The 21,528-nt window shown below is 39.8% G+C and overlaps 1 protein-coding gene across 1 annotated transcript in view; it reads left to right on the forward strand.

Moving 5' to 3' along the window:
• The window catches only part of SIPA1L2 (signal induced proliferation associated 1 like 2), a 2,064,602-nt gene that overhangs the window by 1,632,188 nt on the left and 410,886 nt on the right, over window positions 1-21,528 (forward strand). The window contains exon 16 of the mRNA XM_044087172.1: window positions 11,174-11,330. Within this exon, the coding sequence (XP_043943107.1) occupies window positions 11,174-11,330 (157 nt within the window). The remainder of the gene's footprint in view (window positions 1-11,173; window positions 11,331-21,528) is intronic.

Genomic DNA, 21,528 nt, shown 5'->3' on the forward strand with positions numbered 1-21,528 from the left:
AGATTGAGAGTCTACAAGTCTGGGTGCAGTATCCCCCCCCCCCGCACACACACGCGCGCACGCACACACACACACACACACCTGGGTTAAGGGGTCTGAGAGCAGGGAAGTTGCTTGGGGGGCTGTAAGGTCAGGCTGCACAGTAAGAGGTACCAATGCTGTCTGGGCCAATCTGGAGTAATGAAGGATGGGCTTTGGTCTCTCCTCCCTTATTTTGATCGATACCTTGGGAATAAGAGGCAGAGGAGGCAATGTGTACACAAAGAGGGAGTTTCAGGGGAAGGTTAAGGCATCCACCTTTCATGCTAGGAGATGATACTTTTGCAGCTGGTGGTTGAGGTGCGAAGCAAAGAGATCCACCTCCGGAGTCCCCCACTCCTGAGTGATTTGCAGAAAGATTTCCCTGTGAAGCTGCCATTCGTGGGGGTCCAGTAAGTTTCTGTTTAGGTGGTCTGCCAGGGTGTTGTTGACCCCTGGTAGGTATTGGGCAATTAGGTGTAGACCCATGGAGGCAGCTGTCAGTCAGAGGTTCGTGGCTAGTCTGCACAGAGGGTAAGATTGGTCCGCCCCCCGTTTGTTGATATGCCACATTACTGTGGTGTTGTCTGTTTTTATAAGGAGGACCCCTGGCCTGAGCTGTGGTTTGAAGGATGTCAGAGTCTTTTGTACTGCCATCATTTCTTTCTGATTGATGTGTATGTGAAGGTGCTGGGCATCCCAAAGACCTTGGGTGCACCTGCCTGCTAGGTGAGCACCCCAAGCAGTGTCTGAGGTGTCGGTGGTGATGACTGCAGCAGTGAATACACTCGAACATCTACATTTTTGGTAAGTGTACACAACTGTACTTTGCTGCATATGCCTGGTCCGGTACATACCAAAGGGAGCATTGTACTCTATATGTTTGGTCTGATAAGGGCAGTGTAGAGTGGGATAATGTCCTCTTTGGAGCTAAATTCCATGCCCTTACTTATAATTTGGGTAACATAAAAGGATTTCCTCACCACATGGTGGTCAAAGATAAGGCTTTCGTTTCCATGCATACCCAGATCCCTGACCACTAGGTCAACTCTTAAGGATGTGTTATCAACATGGTAATTAGACGGGATGGGCGACTTCCTAAAGAGTACAATTATGCATTTCTTAGCATTGAGTTTAAGACCATGGTTTTGGCACCATTTGTTAGTCAGATATAGACCTTCTTGAAGAATTCTAGTGTCTGCAGGAGAGTTGATGATAGCCCCCAGCTTGCAGTCATCTGCAAACTTAGGCAGCCATAAACCTTCAGCATTTGCTTCCATTTCAGAGAAATAGATGCCAAAAAGGAGTGAGCCCAGTACCAAGCTCTGGAGGACTCTGCTAGTGACTGACCTCTGACCCCCCCCCCGGGTCCTATCAATGAACTAGGTGGCTAACCAGCGGGTGATAAAATGGTATATAATGAAATCAGTGAGCTTCTTTATAATGCCTGAGTGGGGTGTTGTATCAAAAGCCTTGGCCAGGTCATCGTAAGCTGTGTGCACATTCTTACCTTCATCCAGCACTTTGGTAACCCTCTCAAAAAAGTCCACCAGATTTAATAGACTTGACTTTCCTTTAACAAGGCCGAACTGTGATGAGTCCAGTATCTGCAAGTTACCTATGTCCTTGTTTGTGTTCATGATTATTTTCATGGCTTTACATATGAGGTTGGTTAGAATTATGGGCCCGGATCAGTGGTTGGACCTCCTTTGTGCAGGGGAATGACTGTGCCATCTTCCATTCCTTGTGCAGAAAACTTGACTGTAGGCTCCAGCTGAAAAATAATTCAAGTGAACCAGAGAGGTCATGTTTCATGCTATTTGTTAAGCATTCTGGGGTGTTATTGGGGCCCATCAATGCAGTGCTTTTGACCTTGGAAAGTGCTTTAATGGCTTGTTCCCTAGTAATGGTTGGGGGAATTGTGGTATGTGGTTATTTCCTTTGACATATGGGGGGAGAAGTTTGAGATGAACTTGTCAGTCAAAAGGTTAGCAATGGTCTCTGGTTCAGTGTGTGTGATGCCATTTACATTAAGTTCTGCACATTGTTGCATATTTCTCCTGAGGTTATGGGCATAGCTGTAGAAAATGCTTTGGTTGTCCCTTGCTTGATAAGCTATTTTTTCTTCAAATTTAGCCTTTGAAGTATTGATTACCCTTCTTAGCTGCCTGTTCTGATTGGTCAGAGGGCTTTTTGTATGTATAGATTTGTTCAGATTGATATTCTGACTCCATGAGCGTGGCTTGCCTTTTGAGCTCGTCTTATTTTTAATATGAGTGTTACAACTCTGTACAGCTACTGATGTGGCTGTACAAAGAGTTTGTAAATAACTCTTCATATGCTATGGTGTTTCCAGGGTTTGAGAGTGCTTGGAATTTAGCCAGAGTGTCATTTAGCAGAGAGAGGTTGGCTCGGGAAGAGTTGCTAAAGGTTTATGGTTTCGCTGTTTCCCCATATTTAATTTTTATTTCAAGCAGTACTGCATTATGGTCAGATCTGACTAATGAAGACATTACAGTGGGTGAGGACCATCAGCCCCCTTGTTTGTGAGTACAACATCAGGAATGTTTGTAACCCTGGCAGGAGAATGGGCCAGCTGTTCCAGGATGTTGGTATTAACAAGGTTTAGGAATCATAGGCTTTGTGCTTTAGAAGTGATGTAGGATTCCCAGTCTGTAGAAGGGTAATTGAGATCCCCCAAGAGTATTGTGTTAGGTTGAATGGTGAGGGACTCTAGTACACTGAAATAGGTAGTATGGCTTTCCTGGGACATAAAGGAGGACTTATAGGTCGCAAGGATATGGTATGAGACCCTGTTTATGGTATGTTGCACTTGAGTTCCAGTAGGTCATACACTTTAATTAGTCTGGATGTGCGGTTGTTTATATTAGACTGAGACTCCTCCACCTTTTGTTCCCTCCTGTGCAGTAGCTGGTCTAAAGGTGTGAAAGGCATTATAACCTTGCATTGCTGGCTACTCCTCGCGACTTAAAGCCATATCTCCTTAACTACACAGACATCTACACTCTGTAGGGAGAGGAAGGCTTGCAGGGAGTAGAGTTTCTTCTAGAATTGAGCAGTACCACATTCATATATTCCTTTGTAGGTTCAGTTAGGTCTGGAGGTTTATCAGTGTGGCATTGCTTAAGGCTCTATTGGGATGGAAAAGATCTTTACCACTATCCAAAAGCCTAGAGGGAACAAGTGTAGACCATCCCTGGCAAAGAAGCATGATCTGTCAGTCATGTCCTCGCAGGACATCAAAGATTGTACCCCCCCTTGGATTGACACCAGAAGCTAAGCCAGTTGTTAAAATCAGTCATTTTCTGTTGGTAACGTGGCATCATCCTTGGAAAGTATGCTGCTGAGTATTAGGCTTATAGCTGCCTGAGACACATGATCAGTGAGCTCGATTATGTCTTGTTTCATATAGTCAAGGAAGGTACATCTCAGGTCAGTAACACCCACATGGACAGTGACAGTCAGAGTCATAGTGGTACCTTTGGTTCAGTGACCTGAGTGCCTGTGTGATCCTAGCCACAGAAAGGGAGTTAACCGTGACTCTCTCCCTACTCAGTCTGGTGAGGGGGACATCAGTGTGCCAAACTATAGAATCATCAATGACCAGGAAATTTGGCTGCATGCTAGTTTGCCTTAAGGGCTTAGCAGTAGATGCATTGGGTGCAGTTTTACTGTATGTAGCCGTGGGTGGTGTCTTAAAGGAGTGTTTACATGATAACTGAGGACCCCTTTTTTGATTGTGCTGTGCAGGAGGTCTTAGTGTTTTAGGAAGGTTACCTTGTAAGTGCCTTAGCATAAGTAGTTTTATGTGAAGGGTGTTTAATCTGTGCAGTAGGATGGTGCAAATGTCACTGACAAACCTGTATACGATTAATTTTAGTTGTATGAGAGTTTTGCCTCCAGCATTAAAGTGTATTTACACTTTTCGCTTACTTATCTGTTTTAAGAGTTAAGTGGGTTGTCAGTATACATGAGTCATTTGCTACAGTGCCTCAAAATACCTGTCTCAACCCGAATAGCGACAGAGAGAGAGTAGGAAAGTGAATATCGATGACTACTGATCTTCTAGGGAGGAGTGAGGGAAATTTAAATATTGAACAGAGCAGTAAGACAAGGGTACTTGATTAGCAATGCTCAGCTGTGGGCAAACTAGATGCTCTAGTAATTAAAATAAATCTGTGTAGGTTATTTTAAGGGAAACTTGTACTACAAGAGATCAGCATCTACACAGATACAAGGGGAATTTACTCTGCGAGATAGTGGCGCTTGTACAGATCTCTGCTAGGCATCTCTGTGAAGAGGGGCAGCAGTTCTAACGAAATACTGTATAAAAAGGTCAAAATGTGCAGATATTCAACTCAGAAACACTCTTCTCAAGTATCATGATCGCCAAATGTCACCAAGCTCCTCAGGCACAGAACTTCAAATTTTTAAACAAGCTTGTCCTCTGGCCATTCAGATAGAGGCACAATAAGACTTGCAACAGTTCCTAGCTTAGAAGGGTGGAGGCTACCCTGTTCTCCCACAAGAGTATGGATCACAAACCTTCTTAATGTAAAATAACTGGTTTGGAGCCCAAGTGTTTAAACTAGAACTAAGACACTTTTAGAGTAACAGACACAAAAAGCCTTCCAGCAGCAATTTTCAGCTCACAGGGACATAGGCTACCCTCTGCTGTCACAGGAGTGTAGACCACAAACTTTCCTAATGTAAAATAACTGGTTTGGAGCCCAAGTGCTTAAACCAGAGCAAAGACGCTTATAATAGGCACAGTAAACATTAACCAGCAATTCCCAACTTATAAGGGTGGAGGCTACCTTCTCCTTCCACAAGAGTGTAGACCACGAACCTTCATAATGCAAAATAACTGATTTGGAGCCCAAGCGCTTAAAACATTGCTGCATGTAACTGAAGTTATGCAACTAAACTGTGGCCTTTCTACAAAATTCCGGAGGTATTCATTTCAAAATTGAGAACCTGTGAGGAAAAAGCAAGTTTGGTGAAGGTACAGAGATGAGCAGTAGGATAAATGAAGAGGAGTTGGAGCTTATCTCTATAGAATCTGCAGCCAGTGTTCATTATGCTTCCAGCTCCTTCCCATTGTGTCTTTCCCACCCCTTCCCTTCCCATATGTTGAAGGGCAGGCATTCACATTTCAAGAAGAATTGATTAAGCCTGACCTCCAGCATCTGTGAGTTTATTTAAGAAGGGTATAGCTTAAAATTCAAGACAGCATTTTCCTTCATGGATGGTCTGTTAATCCCCTGGCCCCAGCCCAACCTAGTGTTTTTATGCTGGACCAACTAACCAATTACAGAGCTGGGGGAAGAGTTCCACAGGGAGAGCAAGAAGAGGTTTCTACTTCTATTCCTAATCTCAAAGTTGTTGTAGTCGAATACCTACTTCATGATAATATGGACCTGAAATGCACCACATTCTCATCCACAAAGAGAACAAGACAGTACCTGTGTTTCAAGGCAAACCAAAGCTGCTTCCAGTTTACGTCTGTACCCTGCCACCCCCATGTTCACTAAATGCCTTTACTTTGGTGTACATTTACCCATGCATGGTTGGATGCCTGATCAAGTCTTCATTACAACATGTAAAGATCTCTTATGCTCACCACTGACTGAGTAATCAATTTGTGCTTTTTTCCTGAATTGAGGCTGGACCCCAAGAATCAAAGATTTTCCAAGGAACTTACTTGGATACATGCACGGGTCACTTTTGTCTCCTAGCATAAGGGTTGTCCAGTTAAAATCTTGTTTTGCAAATCTTGTACAGAACTGACATCTTTTCAGCCAAAGAGAGCCACAGAGCTCTGGGCTTACATATCTGTTGCATTCTAGTAGTCTCACTAGCCATGTTGCTTAAGAGGTAAGTCCATGATTGCCTCCGGAATATATGGCTGCAGTATATTCCATTCTGTCCCATCAGATGACTTCTCAGTTTCTTAGTTGGTGTTTTGAAAGTAACTTTTCTCTTTCTGCACAGATTCATGTGTAGCTGTTTAAAAGCATCTGCTTTATTAATATTAAGGTTTCTTTCAATTTTGATGCACTGTGATACATTGTGTACTGGCTTTAATAACTTTTGTCAGTATCTGCTGGCTGAATCATATAAGATATGTGAGGTGCACAAAAAATTCACACGCTGATCTCAGAAAAAAGTGTGCATCAAGTGGTCTCCATATTCAAGAATTATCTGCAAAATACTGAACAGTTTCAGTCAGAAATTGACACTACAAGACAATTTCAAACTGACTTAATTGTTTAGGATATGGTTCAGCTGCAAGCCATAGATATCATAGATGTAGAATATTCGGATAATGACATTGATGGAGGATTAGAAGGTGAATAATGCCAGACTGAATTTCTAACCTGGTTGTTTGAAAGACTAGAGCTGTAGAGAAGTGTTAGAGATTAGATGGGGAGAAGTATGCTGTGATGGAGTCAGTTTTTTTACAGGCAGCAGCAGCTAGCTCTTGGGTGTGTGATTGCTGTACAGGATGTGTTTCGATATGCTACGCATGAGCACTGGCATTGACAGAGTAATTCCTTCTTTGTTGGGTTGTCTGCGCTTGGCTCCCTAGGCATAATCATTTTTGTTTTGCTTTGAATAACATTATCTTATTGACTCCTTGTCTTTACACAGTTCATTCACCTACTATTACCCATACTTGTTCTGGTTTGTTTGCTTCTGAGTTGAGGCAGGTATAAATGGCTGCTGTTTTCTTGTTTGCCTTTTATTCAGTCATTTAGTTGATGCATGTGTTTGGGATGTCCCTTCATGATTTGGCTGGTCTTCTGTTGGAATATGTGAAGTAGTGTTTGGTAGTGGTACGGTTTCTCTAATTTTTTCGTCTGTGTTGAAATTATGTAGTTATATTCATCTTCTGCTCATCACTAGCTATGCTTGAATACACAATTTTGTTAATTGTAAAATCCTATAGCTGATTTTTACTACTATGTTACTAAAATTTAATAAATTGTTTTGTAGTCCAGAGGAACTTTTCTCCCCAGGTCTCTGCTGAAAATGAGCCAAAAGCTCAGCCAGACTAACATGGTTAACAAATGTAAAATAAATAAAAATAAAATAAATCATTACCTCTAATGAATAATCAATGTATGAAAGATCACAAAACTCATCATCTGTGTGCTGATCAATCAAAACAGCAAGCATTAACATAAACCTTATTTAAATATTAATAGTTTCTTAAGTGGCGTTTATGGGCAGAGTTTAATCTCTTCTGTGTATTGTTTTAAATGTATGAAAAATGTGAGGAAAATAAAGGAAAGAAATAGAACAAAGAAAGAAGGGAAAGGAAAGGAGGAAAAGTGGGAGAGGAATCAGAGGGAAGACCGAACCAGGGATGCCAGATGGTAGCCAGTAAGCAACTTTTTCTGCCATGGGGGAGTAGCTTAGTGTGCAGTGCAGAATGTGTCAAGAGTTGATGCTGTGATATAGCTGTATGTATCAAGGAATTCAGCAGAAGTAATGAAAGTGGCTTGAGGGAATATTATAGCAATAACCCACGCCTGGGTGTGGGTAATGCTAAATTTACCCACGGTTGGCGTGGTTTGGTCCCGAGAAGCCCGGACCAAACAAAGCCAACCGTGGGTAATTAGCATTACCCACACCAGGCATGGTTATTGCTATTATATGACATTATTTAAGAAAAGAAACTATTACTTTTCTTAAATAATGGCATAGTATAATGCCTGTTTACTGCCCTTCCGCAGATGTCTGGCATCCGGCAGTTCTGATGTACTGCGCGCCTGCGCAGTACATCAGAGCTGTGAGCAAACAGCGGAAAGCAAGATCTCCGTTGCTTTTTAGTGTTCGCTATGTTAAATGAGTTTAACATGGCGAGACAGTTTTAAAATAAGCAACGGAGATCCGTTGCTTATTTTAAAACTGTCTCGCTATGTTAAACTCATTTAACATAGCTACTAAAAAGCAGCGGAGATCTTGCTTTCTCCGTTGCTTTAAACACTGTCTCGCTATGTTAAATGGGTTTAACATGGCGAGACAGCTTTAAAATAAGCAACGGAGATCCGTTGCTTATTTTAAAGCTGTCTCGCTATGTTAAACCCATTTAACATAGCGAGACAGTGTTTTAAAAAAATGAGTTATACTAATGGAAAAAAGTCCGGGCAACCGGACCTTTTTCCATTAGTATAACTCGATTTACAACGGGCACGCTGGCCAATCAGCGTGCACGTTTTGGGGGGGGGTCATGGTATAATGAAAATTAGGGCCTGAAGCAGTTAAGCCATTGCTTATCAGAACCCCTTAGTGGAAACAGATTGAAACACTGTCGTATGTCAAGAGGGCCATAATAACTAAGAGACATTTCATGAGTCATACAGCTGTGGAGATGAGGCTGCTATATATGACCAAAAGCATATGAAGAAAAGGAATGCAGTTCTAAACAGAAGACTAAAGAAGCTAGGAAGTGATACAAGTATGGCAGGGACCCCATTACATCTTAGTGATGACCGACAAACTAACTTTGGTGCTTGTACAAACACAGCAGCTTAGTTTGTCATTGTACCATAGCAGTTGCTAAGCAGCATGCCTTGATGTGAGAGAGATTGTCAATTTCTGTTGAAATAATGGAGTCAGCATGGCATATTAATTTTTTTGACAGTGTTAAAAAGTTTGGTAGCCAAAGTATCGACCATTTCTTTAGTCTGCAAAGTGATGTTCTGCCTGTTAATATAACATTTTGTGAGTGAAGTGTAGCACACCAAGCACTGAGAAGACAAGTCTGATAAAATCTCTAAGGTTGGTTAGCTTTTCTGATGATCACTGCTGCCATTTCATTTTTGTGGCTGGGGGGTAGCACTGTCATGGTACGGGGGTCTCTGACTGAGAAGAAATAAAATAGGGGGTGGAACTTGCTAAAAATACAGGTAACCTCATGTAGTGCCTTCAGCTGGAGGCCTTCTTATGTCCCTAAGATACAGCATCATGGACTGCTTCCAAGATCACATATCCATAAACCAGTGCAGTAGTAATTAGCCCTTGAATATATTGCTTTTCATGTAAAATTTATAAACATTTAATGTATACCTTTTTTCAATAATTGAATGATGGAAAACTTAATAACTAGCTTGTTAATGATTGTGTTAATCAGTGCAGTTTGTATTCTGTATGGCCTTCTTTTCTGTGTTAAGTAGTTGCAAGTCTGCTTTTACTTTCCTTTCATGTACATTCAAGTCATAATCACTGATTCATTGATTTTGTACCCTTCTGTGATTTGTTCTGTAATAATTCTTCTCTTTTTCCTTGGAGTACTTTTTAGTCTAGTTATTGCTAGCTATGCATTACTGCTGTTTTTTCTTGTGGATAATTTACAATTTTTACACCATTGTAGTTATTTCATTGAAGTTCCTGAATTCACATTGAATTCCCAGCCACAAGAGCATAGGTTTCAAGATGAGCAGGCTGAAACAGATCAAAACCATTAGCAACCTTTCTGAGGCAAACTTAAACAGTAGGTTTCAGTGCGTAGACTTGAGTTCAGAACTTGCCATCTGTCTTATTGCCCAAAAAATGTGTCCACTAGCAGTGGGATAATCTTAACTTGTCTCATCATATCAAATAACGTGACTAAAAGCGTGTCTTAATTAACAGCAAGTATACCTCTCAAATGTCCAGATTTTTGTAGAATGTCTAGATTTTTGCCTCATATTTTTGGTCTGTTCCTTTTAAAATTTGTGGATGTTCTTCGTTTTCCATTGCTGCAGTCCTGAGGCCCAGAAACCAACCATTTCTCAAGGGCCTAGGGTGTTAGGGGTTTAAAGTAAAAATCCTGTGTTCCCTGATAAAGAGGCAAAGGCTTTGGATAGGTGGGGAAAGAAAGTGTATCTTCTCTACTCTAGCCATGAGAGCATTTGTTTGTCAGTTTTCTATAATGCTAAAATATCAATTATCGCAATTAAAAAATTAAAGGTGGATGAAGGATTTGGTTCATGTGTCTGAACAAGTGGGTAAGCATTCTGCAATGTGGGTTTTGATGCTGCTACAGCCTCCCTCGAGGGTGGCTGCTACTGGTTCTGTTCTTTCTTGGCATGCCTGGCCTGGTGATCAGAATTTAGCTGAGCATGTTACAACAAGGATAGGATTTTGGATGCTCCTTTTGATCTGATCCTGTGTTGTCAGTTTTAAAAGAAAGGAGAAAAAAAGAAATGGAGGAGTCTGTACTAACTGTTTTGCATTTTTGCAAGAGTTTTGAACCGGTTGGCCGCAGGGGTGGACAGGGGTGCCTTATGATTGGTGTTGGATATCATTCACCACGGTTACAGATTTTATTTCCATACAATGCCCCCCTTTCAAGGCATGCGCGTCCTCCCTCCCTCAAGAAAGAAAAGAAAACCATTTTCTCAGTTACCTCTGGGACTACGGATGGGCAGTCCCTGTCAGAAATATTATTTGAGCAGGACTAAGGATTTTAGGCAGTCTCAGAGTGTTTTTTTTTTCTTTTGCTTTGAGTTCACAGGGCAAGCCTGTGTCAAAACAAACTATTTCTAGGTGGATGGGCTTTTGCATTGCATTTTGTATTTCATCATGGCAAGGAGAGATTCCAGCTGGGATTAATCATTCCACTAGGCTACTGCCACCTGTGTTTTAGGTGTAGTTGTAGGTGGGTTTACATGCATGCTTTTTGTTATATATTTTTATATATTATGCATGTTTTTTTGGTATTTTGATTTTACTTTTTCTGGATTTTTGTGCCAAATCAGTGAGGACTGAATTCACTATAAAATGACAGGCATTTGAGTTTCAGATTTTATATCCTTCAGAAAATGCATGGTAAACCAATACCTTTTGTTCTATCATCTTTCTAAGTTTATAAAAGCAATATTTAAAATTTGTTTCTACGGGGCTTTGTCCAGATTTTTTGTGCAAAGAGGTTGAGAGTTATGACAGCAACTGCTTACTGGCATAGTGAAATAAATGAACACATGAATATATTTCATGCAGTCACTTAAAGGGTCAGCTGTATATGTGCCTAGTCACATAGCTGCTGCTGACTTGTGAAAGAAAAATGTCCTGGTATAAGAATTTGGGATTAAATCTCTTAATGCAGCATAATTTTCTTTTTCCTTCTTTTTTTGGCTCCTAGGGCACTTTATGATGATTTAGGGGATTTGTCGACATCTGACCATCTACAGGCTTCTTTGAGGAATGCAGTGAATAAACAGCAGCATGGCTTATTTAAAGAAGATTTTCTGAAGCTGATGCTACCAGACAGCCCTCCTGCTGAAGAAGGGAGGAGAAAGGTTAGTTAATGTTTTAGGCTGTACACCTGTCAGAAACACTTATTAAAAGTAAAGCGCTGGTATTTAGAAATACTTGTTGAAAGGTCTTTAGCACTCATCTACTTTCTTGATGTATTGTTTTCCTTTGGTACATGTTCTTAGAAGCAGCTGGTATAGTGCATTTCACGTAAGTGCATCTTAAAGTGCAGATCAACATGTCATTATGTCCTCTTTGTAGGTCTTAGGCTCTTGTGGCTTATTTTGTTCTTTTGTTCATTTGAAAGAACTTGAATTATGGGAAGGTACTAGCTAAGGGGACTGTACCTCCTATTGACCAAGATAACCACTGTTCCACTGTTGAAGCTGTAAGGGTTTACGCAGGAACCACTGAAATGGACAGTGGCTCAGGAAACAAGTAAAATAATTTATTGTTAGGCTTATCTACTTCATGGAAATCAAATACCAGAGTACCTCTTTTGGCCTCTGTAAGTATTATTGACCTATAGTAATCTAGTCTCTTCTCTCGTAGGATCACAGCTTCTATACCGTTCTAACTTGTGTCTACATACAGCGCTCCCAGCTTATGCCTGAGTTACTTATCAAAATCTGATTGCCTGGCTTATAGTCAGGGTTTTATCCCTCAATGCCAATAGAGCAGAGCTAGTAGGCTAGCTATGTAAGGCACAAGACTCAGAGTGAGGTGGTGGGTTCCTGAGAAGCCAGTGTTCATAACCTTGATGTACCTCTGTTTAGTGTGACCCTTATTTGGGTACGGCTGGTGTGCTCATTTCCTATTCACTGTTAATACTAAACACTTCAGATTTATCATTTTCATTTGGGATGGCAGCGCAGAACAAAGGACAGTAGCCCCAGTCCCTAACATATTATATGGTAGCAGCTGGACAGATTTAAATCCTGTACCTGACATATTAAGTGGTAGCATCAGGTGGGATTTAAAGACCAACAGACATTCATCAGAAAAAACTGCAACAGCTGGCACTGCTGGATTTTGCAACTTTTCTCTGTCCCTTTTTTCACAAACAGAAACTCTTGCAAGTCTTGTACCCACAGGAACCTGTAGTTTATCAGGAACTGGCCCACAAGTAAGTTGAAGTGTTCACTGTAAACAGCCCTGTTAAGATCTTCAAATATGTTTGACAGTTGAAGAAACCAGAAAGGTATGTGGATTATTCGAAAATTAAAAAAAGGATTCTAAGGAATAAAATACGTATTAAGCATAACATTTTCTGTATGTAGAAAAGTTTATTTTTGATGCAAGTAGCTGATGACCTGTATATAGTATTTTTACAATGAACAGTATAACATAATAAATAGGTAGACTCAGATATGTCTCTGCACACATACAAACATATATATGTGCAATTATGTATGTGTGTGTGTGTGTGTATATCTATCTATCTATATATATATATATATATATATATATATATATGTAAAATTACTATCATAACCGCGAATAATAATGTAACTGACACATTTCATCGACTTCATGAATATTAATGAGGTCAAAAGATCAGCAAATAACATCAGCAATCCGTTTTCTATGTTAATATCGACATTTGCCATTTCTAGACATGCTTCATGTCCCTGCCTTGTTTACAATCTTCCGAACTGACAGTCGCTTGAATCTTGACATTTTAGATGTCGCTGCTACCATGTTCAAACAGGTACCTGACGTTGAAGTGACATTCTCCCTTTTGATAGTAAACCATATATACGCACACACTTACGTATAGTTATGCTAGGATTTATAGGATCATCTAAAAGGCTACTGGTCATGATGCATTCCATTTAAAATGATACTGTGGATTATCAAAAAACAGAAAACCTTCACATTTGCAAGGGGCCGCTCTGTACCCCCCAATACGTGCTGCACCTGCACTTTGTGTATATAGAGATGTATATATCTGTACCCCCCCCACACACACACACACGCACACACACACAGACATTGTTTATTTTATTTATCCTTTGTTAACCATTGAACAGGTTAATCCCACTAAGCTAGTGGCCTCTTTTCAGGTGAAATTTGGCCAGAGCATTGGTAAACTTCCCCTACTTTTATCGATAGCTGTTGTGGGATCTTTTACATTCACCTGAGCTACCACCAACTCAGGCAGGTGGCACCTTGGTTTAATGTCTCATCCATTGAATGACGCACTCAGAAGTGCAGAGCCCCTCTAATGCTACACTGCAGTGTCAGCAATGTAGTCATTTGTTGTGGGAATAGAACCCATAGCCATCTGGTCTTCCAGTACTGAAGGCAAGTGTGCTACTTGTTGAACCACTGACACTTCTCTCTCTCTCTCTTTCTCTTCATATATATATATATATATATATATATATATATATATATATACATATATATATACATATACATATATATATATATATGTATATATATATATATATATATATATATATATATATACACACATACACACACACACACACACACACACACACACACACACACATATACGTATATGAGTACCAACTCTAAGATCAATCTCACTACAATGGGTAAAGGGGCAACTTTCCCCAATGTTATGTGATGCCATACTAAAACACTTGCAGCACAGTACTAAAGTTAACAGGAATCCACTAATAAAGCCAGCAATTCCTGTTTTGACCAAAACAATCCAAGATCAAATCTGCAGTATCCATATGGTTAGAATCCCCCCTCCTCAGATATGTTTTTTGAAGCTAGTACATAGAAAATCACAGTACATTACCAACAGGCACTAACAATTTAAAGAAAGAGAACACACATCTTACAGCTTCCCTTTTTAGAAGCAACCTTGTGTCGTAGAAATTTGTAATACATTTCATAAAAGTATACTGATTTTAAACTGTCTGCTTTTAAACATGTGTTTCTAAGTGGTATCCCACGTCTTGTACAGGGGTCTCGTCCTACCAGAACATTTGTTTTATCTGTTATCTGTGTTTGAAAGGCAGGGGAGGATGTGATGGAAAAAAGTCCATATTTCTTGCTGCAATGTTGTATGTGGTTCTAAGATATTTTCTTGTTTTTAAATCATTCCTTACATAATTTCATATCTGACAAGTGTACAGTGATCACTTTATTGACTCTTTCATGCAGGGTGTTTGCTGTCATTGTTTAATGCATTATTATACCCTCCCTCAGACCAGTCGCATGTTGACACCTAGGCGTAATCCCTGCTCTATACCATAGAATGGTGGTTGTGCTAGCCAGCTCTCATTAACCGCCACACCTTAGGGTGTGAGAGATGGCAGCTGCTTGTTCAACCTTTTATTTCCCCAACTACACCTCTCCCTCAAGCTGCTGGTCTCTCTCAAATCTGGATCACCAGCACTGCGTTCTGTTATGATACGTTTCCATCAGTTCTGTGGTCATATTTTAGCAGGTATTCTTAATATATGCTGTATTGTCACCTTACATAGCAAGAAGAGTTCCCTTGGGTTACACTGTGTAAGCCAGAAAGATCAATTTATCTAGGATGGCAGTGAGCTAATGTACTAATACTGATGTTATGCATGTCACTTGTTTTGTAGGTCTTGGAAGCATGAGAATGCATGTCTGTTGAGTACAGTTTATTAATTCATGGAAGAAATTTGCTGAATGTTTAACCCAACCTGCCTACACAAAGCCTATACTATCTCTACGTCTCCAGTGATAGATGCCTTGTCTGAATTTGTATTTATTAAATGAATACTTATATCATGATTGTTTCTTGCTGAACCAATACTAAGTGCCTCACTGTTTTCATTGTAAAAGCTGCTCTTCAAATTGTTTATTGTAAATATTGTTTGAGACTGTTGTGTAGTCATGTTATTTCCTTTGTTCAAGCCTTTTAGGGATAATCAGTGTAGTACGAATGCCTGCTGCTGTGCAGTATTTGATGTGATACTCAGATTGCATTCTTTGACACTGTACTTATTCTTTACTGGGCCCAGGTTGTTGCTGAAAAGTGTCTGGTCAGTCCACTTATCTGATTACAAAAATGTAGTAAATACATTTTTGTTTGTTTCTACTTGCTTAGCCATTTTAAATATACAAAAAAGCTCTTCACTGTTTGGAAGAAATGTAGGTTCATGGGTTCATAGACAGTTACTAGGATTGCAGTCCAGGAGGCCATCGAGGAGTCTAGCCCAGTTTCCTAATTGTCCCCAAACACTTGTCTGGTCATGTGACTTTACTGAAGGTTGAACAGTAGGAAAATGGAGGCTGAGAGAATCAATCTGGTGCCACAAAAAGAAGCTTATTAATAGAATGTAGCCTTAATCCGTTGCACTAATGCTAGAGTACATATTTGACTTGAAGTTAATGCATCTAGCATAAAGTTAGCAGCTCAATAATTTTAATTTTTATTTCAGCTACTTCACAGTTCTTTACGTTTTATCCCCTGTATTAATGTTTTCTTTGTTAACATTTGGATTTCAAAACTGCTGCTCCATTGTTATTCAAGTTGTATTACTGACGTATCTGATAAATGCAGAGTGGCCTTATTTTAAAATGTTGTCATATTAAATTAGAATCAGCCCCTGTTATATTGCATGTTAAATGAGTGCTGCCAGAGGTGGTAACCTCTTATATTTTGTTAGACATTGATGTCATAGGGCTTAGATGTTTTCCTCTGATATTTCAACACTGATTTAACTGGAAAACTGTTTTAATCATGTGCTGTGATGTGCCAGAGTGAAGAGATTTATTTTGGGAGGAAGATGACGATACATGGTAAAAGTTAATTTTGTAACACCGTGCACAGTTTTTCTTGTGTAGTAGCAGCTCCGGTAAATGTTTTTTCCAAAAGAATTTAACTAAAATTAGTACAGATTGCTGGTGTATTTTTAAGTTATTTTTCGCATATTTAAAAACAAAATTGCAAGGTGTAATGCGTCCATCCTGCTGCCGAATCTTTGCCAACAGTTTCATTTGTAGACAGCTGTATCAGCAACAAACTATGTATAAATATATTGGCTTTGATCCTGCTATCCTATCCTTGTTGTTTTGTGCCATCCCACTCAGTTCATTATTTTGTCTACTTAAATGAGGATATCGGATTGTTTTTCTGAGGTAAATTTAAGAGCGAAAACGGTCAGGAAATGGGTTCCAAATCTGGAATATAAAGTCCCAGTCTTTTGTTGGACAACAACCTATATTTTTTCATGACAGCAGTTCCAAAATACTTGTAAAATATCAGGGTTCAGTAGACAGCAAGCAGTAATTAATTTAGATATAAAAAATGTATACACAAATAGGTTACAGCCCATCTTGCCTACTACAGTCTTCCCATTCCAGTCGGTTTCTTTTCATAGTAGACTAACTTCAGACCAAATGATAACTTTTGAATCTCTTCAACTACTTGACAGTAACTATTTAACTAATATCTACATGTTATCAGTTGACACACAAAAGGCCTTTCATAAAATAAATACTCCATTCTTCTTCACTGTCATTCTTAGATTTGGATTCCCCAACAGATTTATACACGTTATTACAATATTCTGTTCTAATTCTCCAATTAACATTTTAATAAACAAAAAAACTTTCCAACCCTATCATCCTAAGAAATGGTGTTTGTCAAGGATGTCCTGTGTTCCCTTTGTCTCTTTAACCTCTATATTGAGGTTGTATCCATTTCTTTAATTCAGTCATACAACTTTCAAGTTCCATGTCACTAAAACTTTACGATTCCATTTACAGCAATTTACCTTTCCATTTAAGCATTTGAGTATTAGGTGAATTTATCTTTATTGCCCAACTCTTGAAACACCCATAATTCTAAACATCAGCCAAAATTTTTTGAAATTTGCTAATTACTGCTTAAATTTACAAAAGTCTTCCCTATGTAACCTTATATCTAAATGAAATTGAATTTGGTTAGATCAATGGAATAAAGTAAAATTTTCAGCAGTACCATATCAAAACTATCACAATAATTTTTTGTAAAACTTGGTCTAATATCCCGTTAAACATCAAGGGATGGCAAGCTTCTTACTTCACTCTTTTATCTGAAGTGGCAGCTGTAAAAATGAACATCTTCCTAAGATGTTTATTCTTCCTCACATCCACAATATGTTATTCCCAAGGCGGTGTTTTAAATTATACATGCAGTTCTCTCAGAAGTCAACCAGTTCCTTAAATCTTCTAGAATGTCTTATAACAAACTAACATATCTCAGAGATTATGATGTCCTCAAGTTACCTGATTTTTATATACATTACTTAATTTTAAGAACTTCATAACTTCTTAAAATTATCAATTTTTACCCTAATAAAACTGTATGGTATACATATATCCAGATATTATAATTGCAGTCTCTTTGCCACCTCTTTTCTAAAAATAAAGCATATGAAAAATCAAAAATAAAGATTATTATAAGCCTACATTATAATTAATATCTTCCAAAATGTACTGGTCGTTAACCTTTTTTAACATTTACGCATGAGCTCAAAACATTTTGATTAATGATATTAATCTAAATTCCTTCCCTTTACTAAAAACTTGTACAATTTGGGACTTCTTAGTGGGAAACGCCAGTTCAATCTCATAAATGCGAATGACTTAAAGTTCCTAAAAGCTGTTTTGCATTTGTAAATGTACTTCATCACTACTATCTTTTGACTCTGACACAACTGGATAAAATTGTCCTTTACAATCAATTAAAGCTCTCTTCCCACCAAAATTGATATCTTTATCATGTAAAATTTACTTAAAAAAATTAAATTTATCGTATATACCGCTTTAATAATCACTAGTAAAAATATGAACCATCTGTCATTGATAATGAAGTTAAAAATCTAATGTCACGTAGTAAATATATTCTCTCCAAAAAAATTCTTCTGCATACCAGCTAAGAAAAAAATCTTTCTATAATAAATCTTTCCAGAGAAATAGTTCTGCCAGAGCGAGGAGCTGTTCATTTCTGTGGATACATTGTTCCAAGTCTAAACTATATTCTTTAGTCAATGATGTGCTTTGAGAAGAAGAATTCTGAGTCTTAGCTATCTTATCTTGGTTATAGGCACAGAGAAAGGGATAGGGGAGTGCTAAGTGAAAGATCAGCACCGGTAGAGTTTTTAGACAAGTCTAGAAAAGAAGTGGAACATATAAAATATTGCATGATATTTATATGAATGGAGTTCAAGGAGGTTTGAAAATATTGAGAAGAGAGACTGGAAAGGCAGCTTACAAAGGAACAATGGGAAGACATTTCTGTGGCTCACAAGTGTGCAACAAATTCAAGGTTTAGGATTTTTGCTTTGCAGTGTTTGCATAGATATTTTTATACTCAAGCAGACTTGGAAGATTTTTTTTTCTGCAGATAGATTGATCATAAATGTTGGAGAGGTGATGGGAAAGAGAGGAGAATCCGAGAATGTGCTTTTTGGGAGTATAATGTGTTTGCAGATTTAAAAAAGTTCCCTTCAGAGTACTTTGTCAGAAATGTTGGTGGAACAAATCGATGTTCTTCGTGTTTCACTGTTACAGTCATCACATTTGGGTTATCTGCCTGCAGGTAGCCCTCAGTCAGCCCGAATACCAGAGTCTTGGGATTTTTGTGTCGGATGCTGTCGCTTCTTCCATGATGTCAGGGGTATAAAACATGCAGCCGACGCCATTACATCAGCTGTTCTTGCCGCGAGGGAGCCAGAAGCAGTTCGCAAGTGCCGGTCATCCACTACCTGAAATTTTCGTTGTTCGAGTTCCAGACCTGAAGTCTTATAAAGCTAAGTACCCTGCTGGGGGTCCTTTTTTCTTGCTCTATCAGATGTCAGAAAAAGTTAACAATTGTCTTGCCTGTGGAAAGCAAATACCTCACAGAGATTTTCACTCTTACTGCGTCACCTGTTTAGGTCCAGACCACAACGTTCCTCGCTGTCGGTTTTGTGCCCTGTTTAATGCCGGAACTATTCGTCGTCGGGCTATCTTTGTCGCTAATTTCTTTCAGTTTTTGTATTCAGAAATGGCTTCGACAAGCCATCTGACTGAAGAACTTCCAAAAAAACATAAGGATAAAGACAGAGACAGACAGCATAGGCCGGTACTCAGTGAGGCGCCTTCGCAGCCCCTGATACCCGCTTCTACAGATTCGCAGGCCTCTGCTGAGACCCATTCAGAGTCCGGTATGCCGCAAGATGCTTCTTCGACTATGGAACCTGCGAATGTCTCTACCTTGGATGGGTCTGGAGCCACTGTGCAGGCACCGGCTTCTGATGGTGTATTCCGACCTTCCGATGTTCGTATTAAACTGACATCTTCGTTTTTGATTAAAACTACCGAGTTTTTCAGGCCCAGAGTTCGCATTACACCTAGAAAACCGACAGCTAAAGTGCGTGCTCAAGCTTCCATGCCACATAAACAAATTCTTATAATGGCTGAAGACCTTATAACTTTAATTAGGGAAAGCCAGTCTTCTCCTTCTATAAGATAAAAGATTGATTTTCCCTTCTGATTCTACAGACCTTGTTGTCAGTTGGCTCTGATCCTTCTGATTACCTGGAAATTCCCTTATCTACCTATGAGGATTCAGATGCAGAAGATTCCATTCCCTCTGCCTCCCCTCCCTCCAGAGGACTTTTCTTTTGGTGAAACCTTGCATACCTTAAGAGAGCATTTCTGCTGGGAATGCCAGAACTATCCACAGTCCAAAAACTCAGAGAATTTTTAGACTTGCCTCAGCACAGGCCTTTAGCTATACCCCCTGTCCTGGATGTTGTAGATGATGTCTTCATGGAATCCAGTCTTACTCCTGATACTTTACCACCAGCTCCTAGAAAGCCTGACAGGTACTACAGAGTACCTGACTCTCACAAATTTCTTTTTAAGAATCCCACTGCAGATCCAGAGACCTTTTCCCAGGGACCTAAAGGTGTTAAGGCTACTACAGCCAAAAATCCTACCCCTTCGGACAAGGATTCTAGACCTTTAGACAGATGGGGTAAAAAGGTATATACCTCTGCAACTCTTGCCATAAGGGCATTAAATTGCCAGTTTCACATGTTGAAGTGCCACCAGCATGTTAAGGAACTAATTAAACAGAAAATGTTGTTGCTTTCAGTGCAGAGAATAAAGATTCACAAGAGTTGAGGCTTTCTGCAAACCAAGTTAGTAAGCATACTTTGCAGTGTGGCTTTCATGCCTTAGAAGCATCTTGCAGGGCTGCTGTCACTGGGTCTGTACTAAGAAGGCATGCTTGGCTGAAGGAACAAATCTTGCCAGACCATGTCAAAGCAAAATTATTAGATGCTCCGTTAAACCAGGAGTGTTTGTTTGGTACAAAAGCAGAAGTTCTTAAAAAGATGGAGGATAAAGCTAAATCTATGCAGACTGTTAAAGATTTCTTACAGGTACAGCCACCTAGATTCAGTAGACATTGGCCTTCCAAAAACTGGTCCTTTCCAGACCCTCACAGGCCTTCTCAGTCCAAGCCCAGGGGCAGCAGAACACCAAGACTACAGTCTCAGGGTATGCAGAGATCTAAGTAATGGAGTGCTCCCACCTCAAAAAACAGGGAGTGATAAGCCACTCCCTTATGGAAAGAGTTCACAATGACTTGTCTATCATTCTTCCCAGCCATGCCCAAGTACTTGCACCCCTAGGAGGAAAACTCGCCCTGCATGCTAAAAAATGGGATGTCCATTACCTAGCATTGTATCCCAGGGATACAGATTCTACTTCCACTCACTGCCAACCCCAAGTAGGGTGCCAGATCATCCTCCATACCAGTGGGCAGTGGCTCAAAAGCAAGTACTTTCGCTTCTCAGTATCAGGGCTATTCAACCTGTTCCATTAGAGGAAAAGTGACAGGGTTTTTATTCCAGACTGTTCCTGGTGCCCAGAAAAGAGAGCTTATGGCACCCTGTCCTGGACCTGTCCATTCTCAACACCTCCCTGGTGGTCCCAAAATTCAAAAGGCTTACACTACAACAGCTGCATGTTCTTCGTGTTTCACTGTTGCAGTCATTACATTTGGGTTATCTGCATGCAGGTAGCCCTCAATCGGTCTGATTAACAAAGTCTTGGGTCCTGCGTCGGTTGCTGTCCCTTCTTCCATGACGTCAGGGGTATAAAACATGCAGCCGACGCCATTACATCACTCTTTCTTGCCGTGCGGTGCCAGAAGCAGTTTGCAAGTGCTGGATGGCCGACTCCTGAAATTTTCTTTTTAGAGTTTCAGAACCGAAGTCTTCAACTAAAGCTAAGTACTCC

This window comes from Protopterus annectens, chromosome 1.part1 (assembly GCF_019279795.1).
Source record: "Protopterus annectens isolate FY-2018-M chromosome 1.part1, PAN1.0, whole genome shotgun sequence".
NCBI classification, from domain to species: domain Eukaryota; kingdom Metazoa; phylum Chordata; order Ceratodontiformes; family Protopteridae; genus Protopterus; species Protopterus annectens.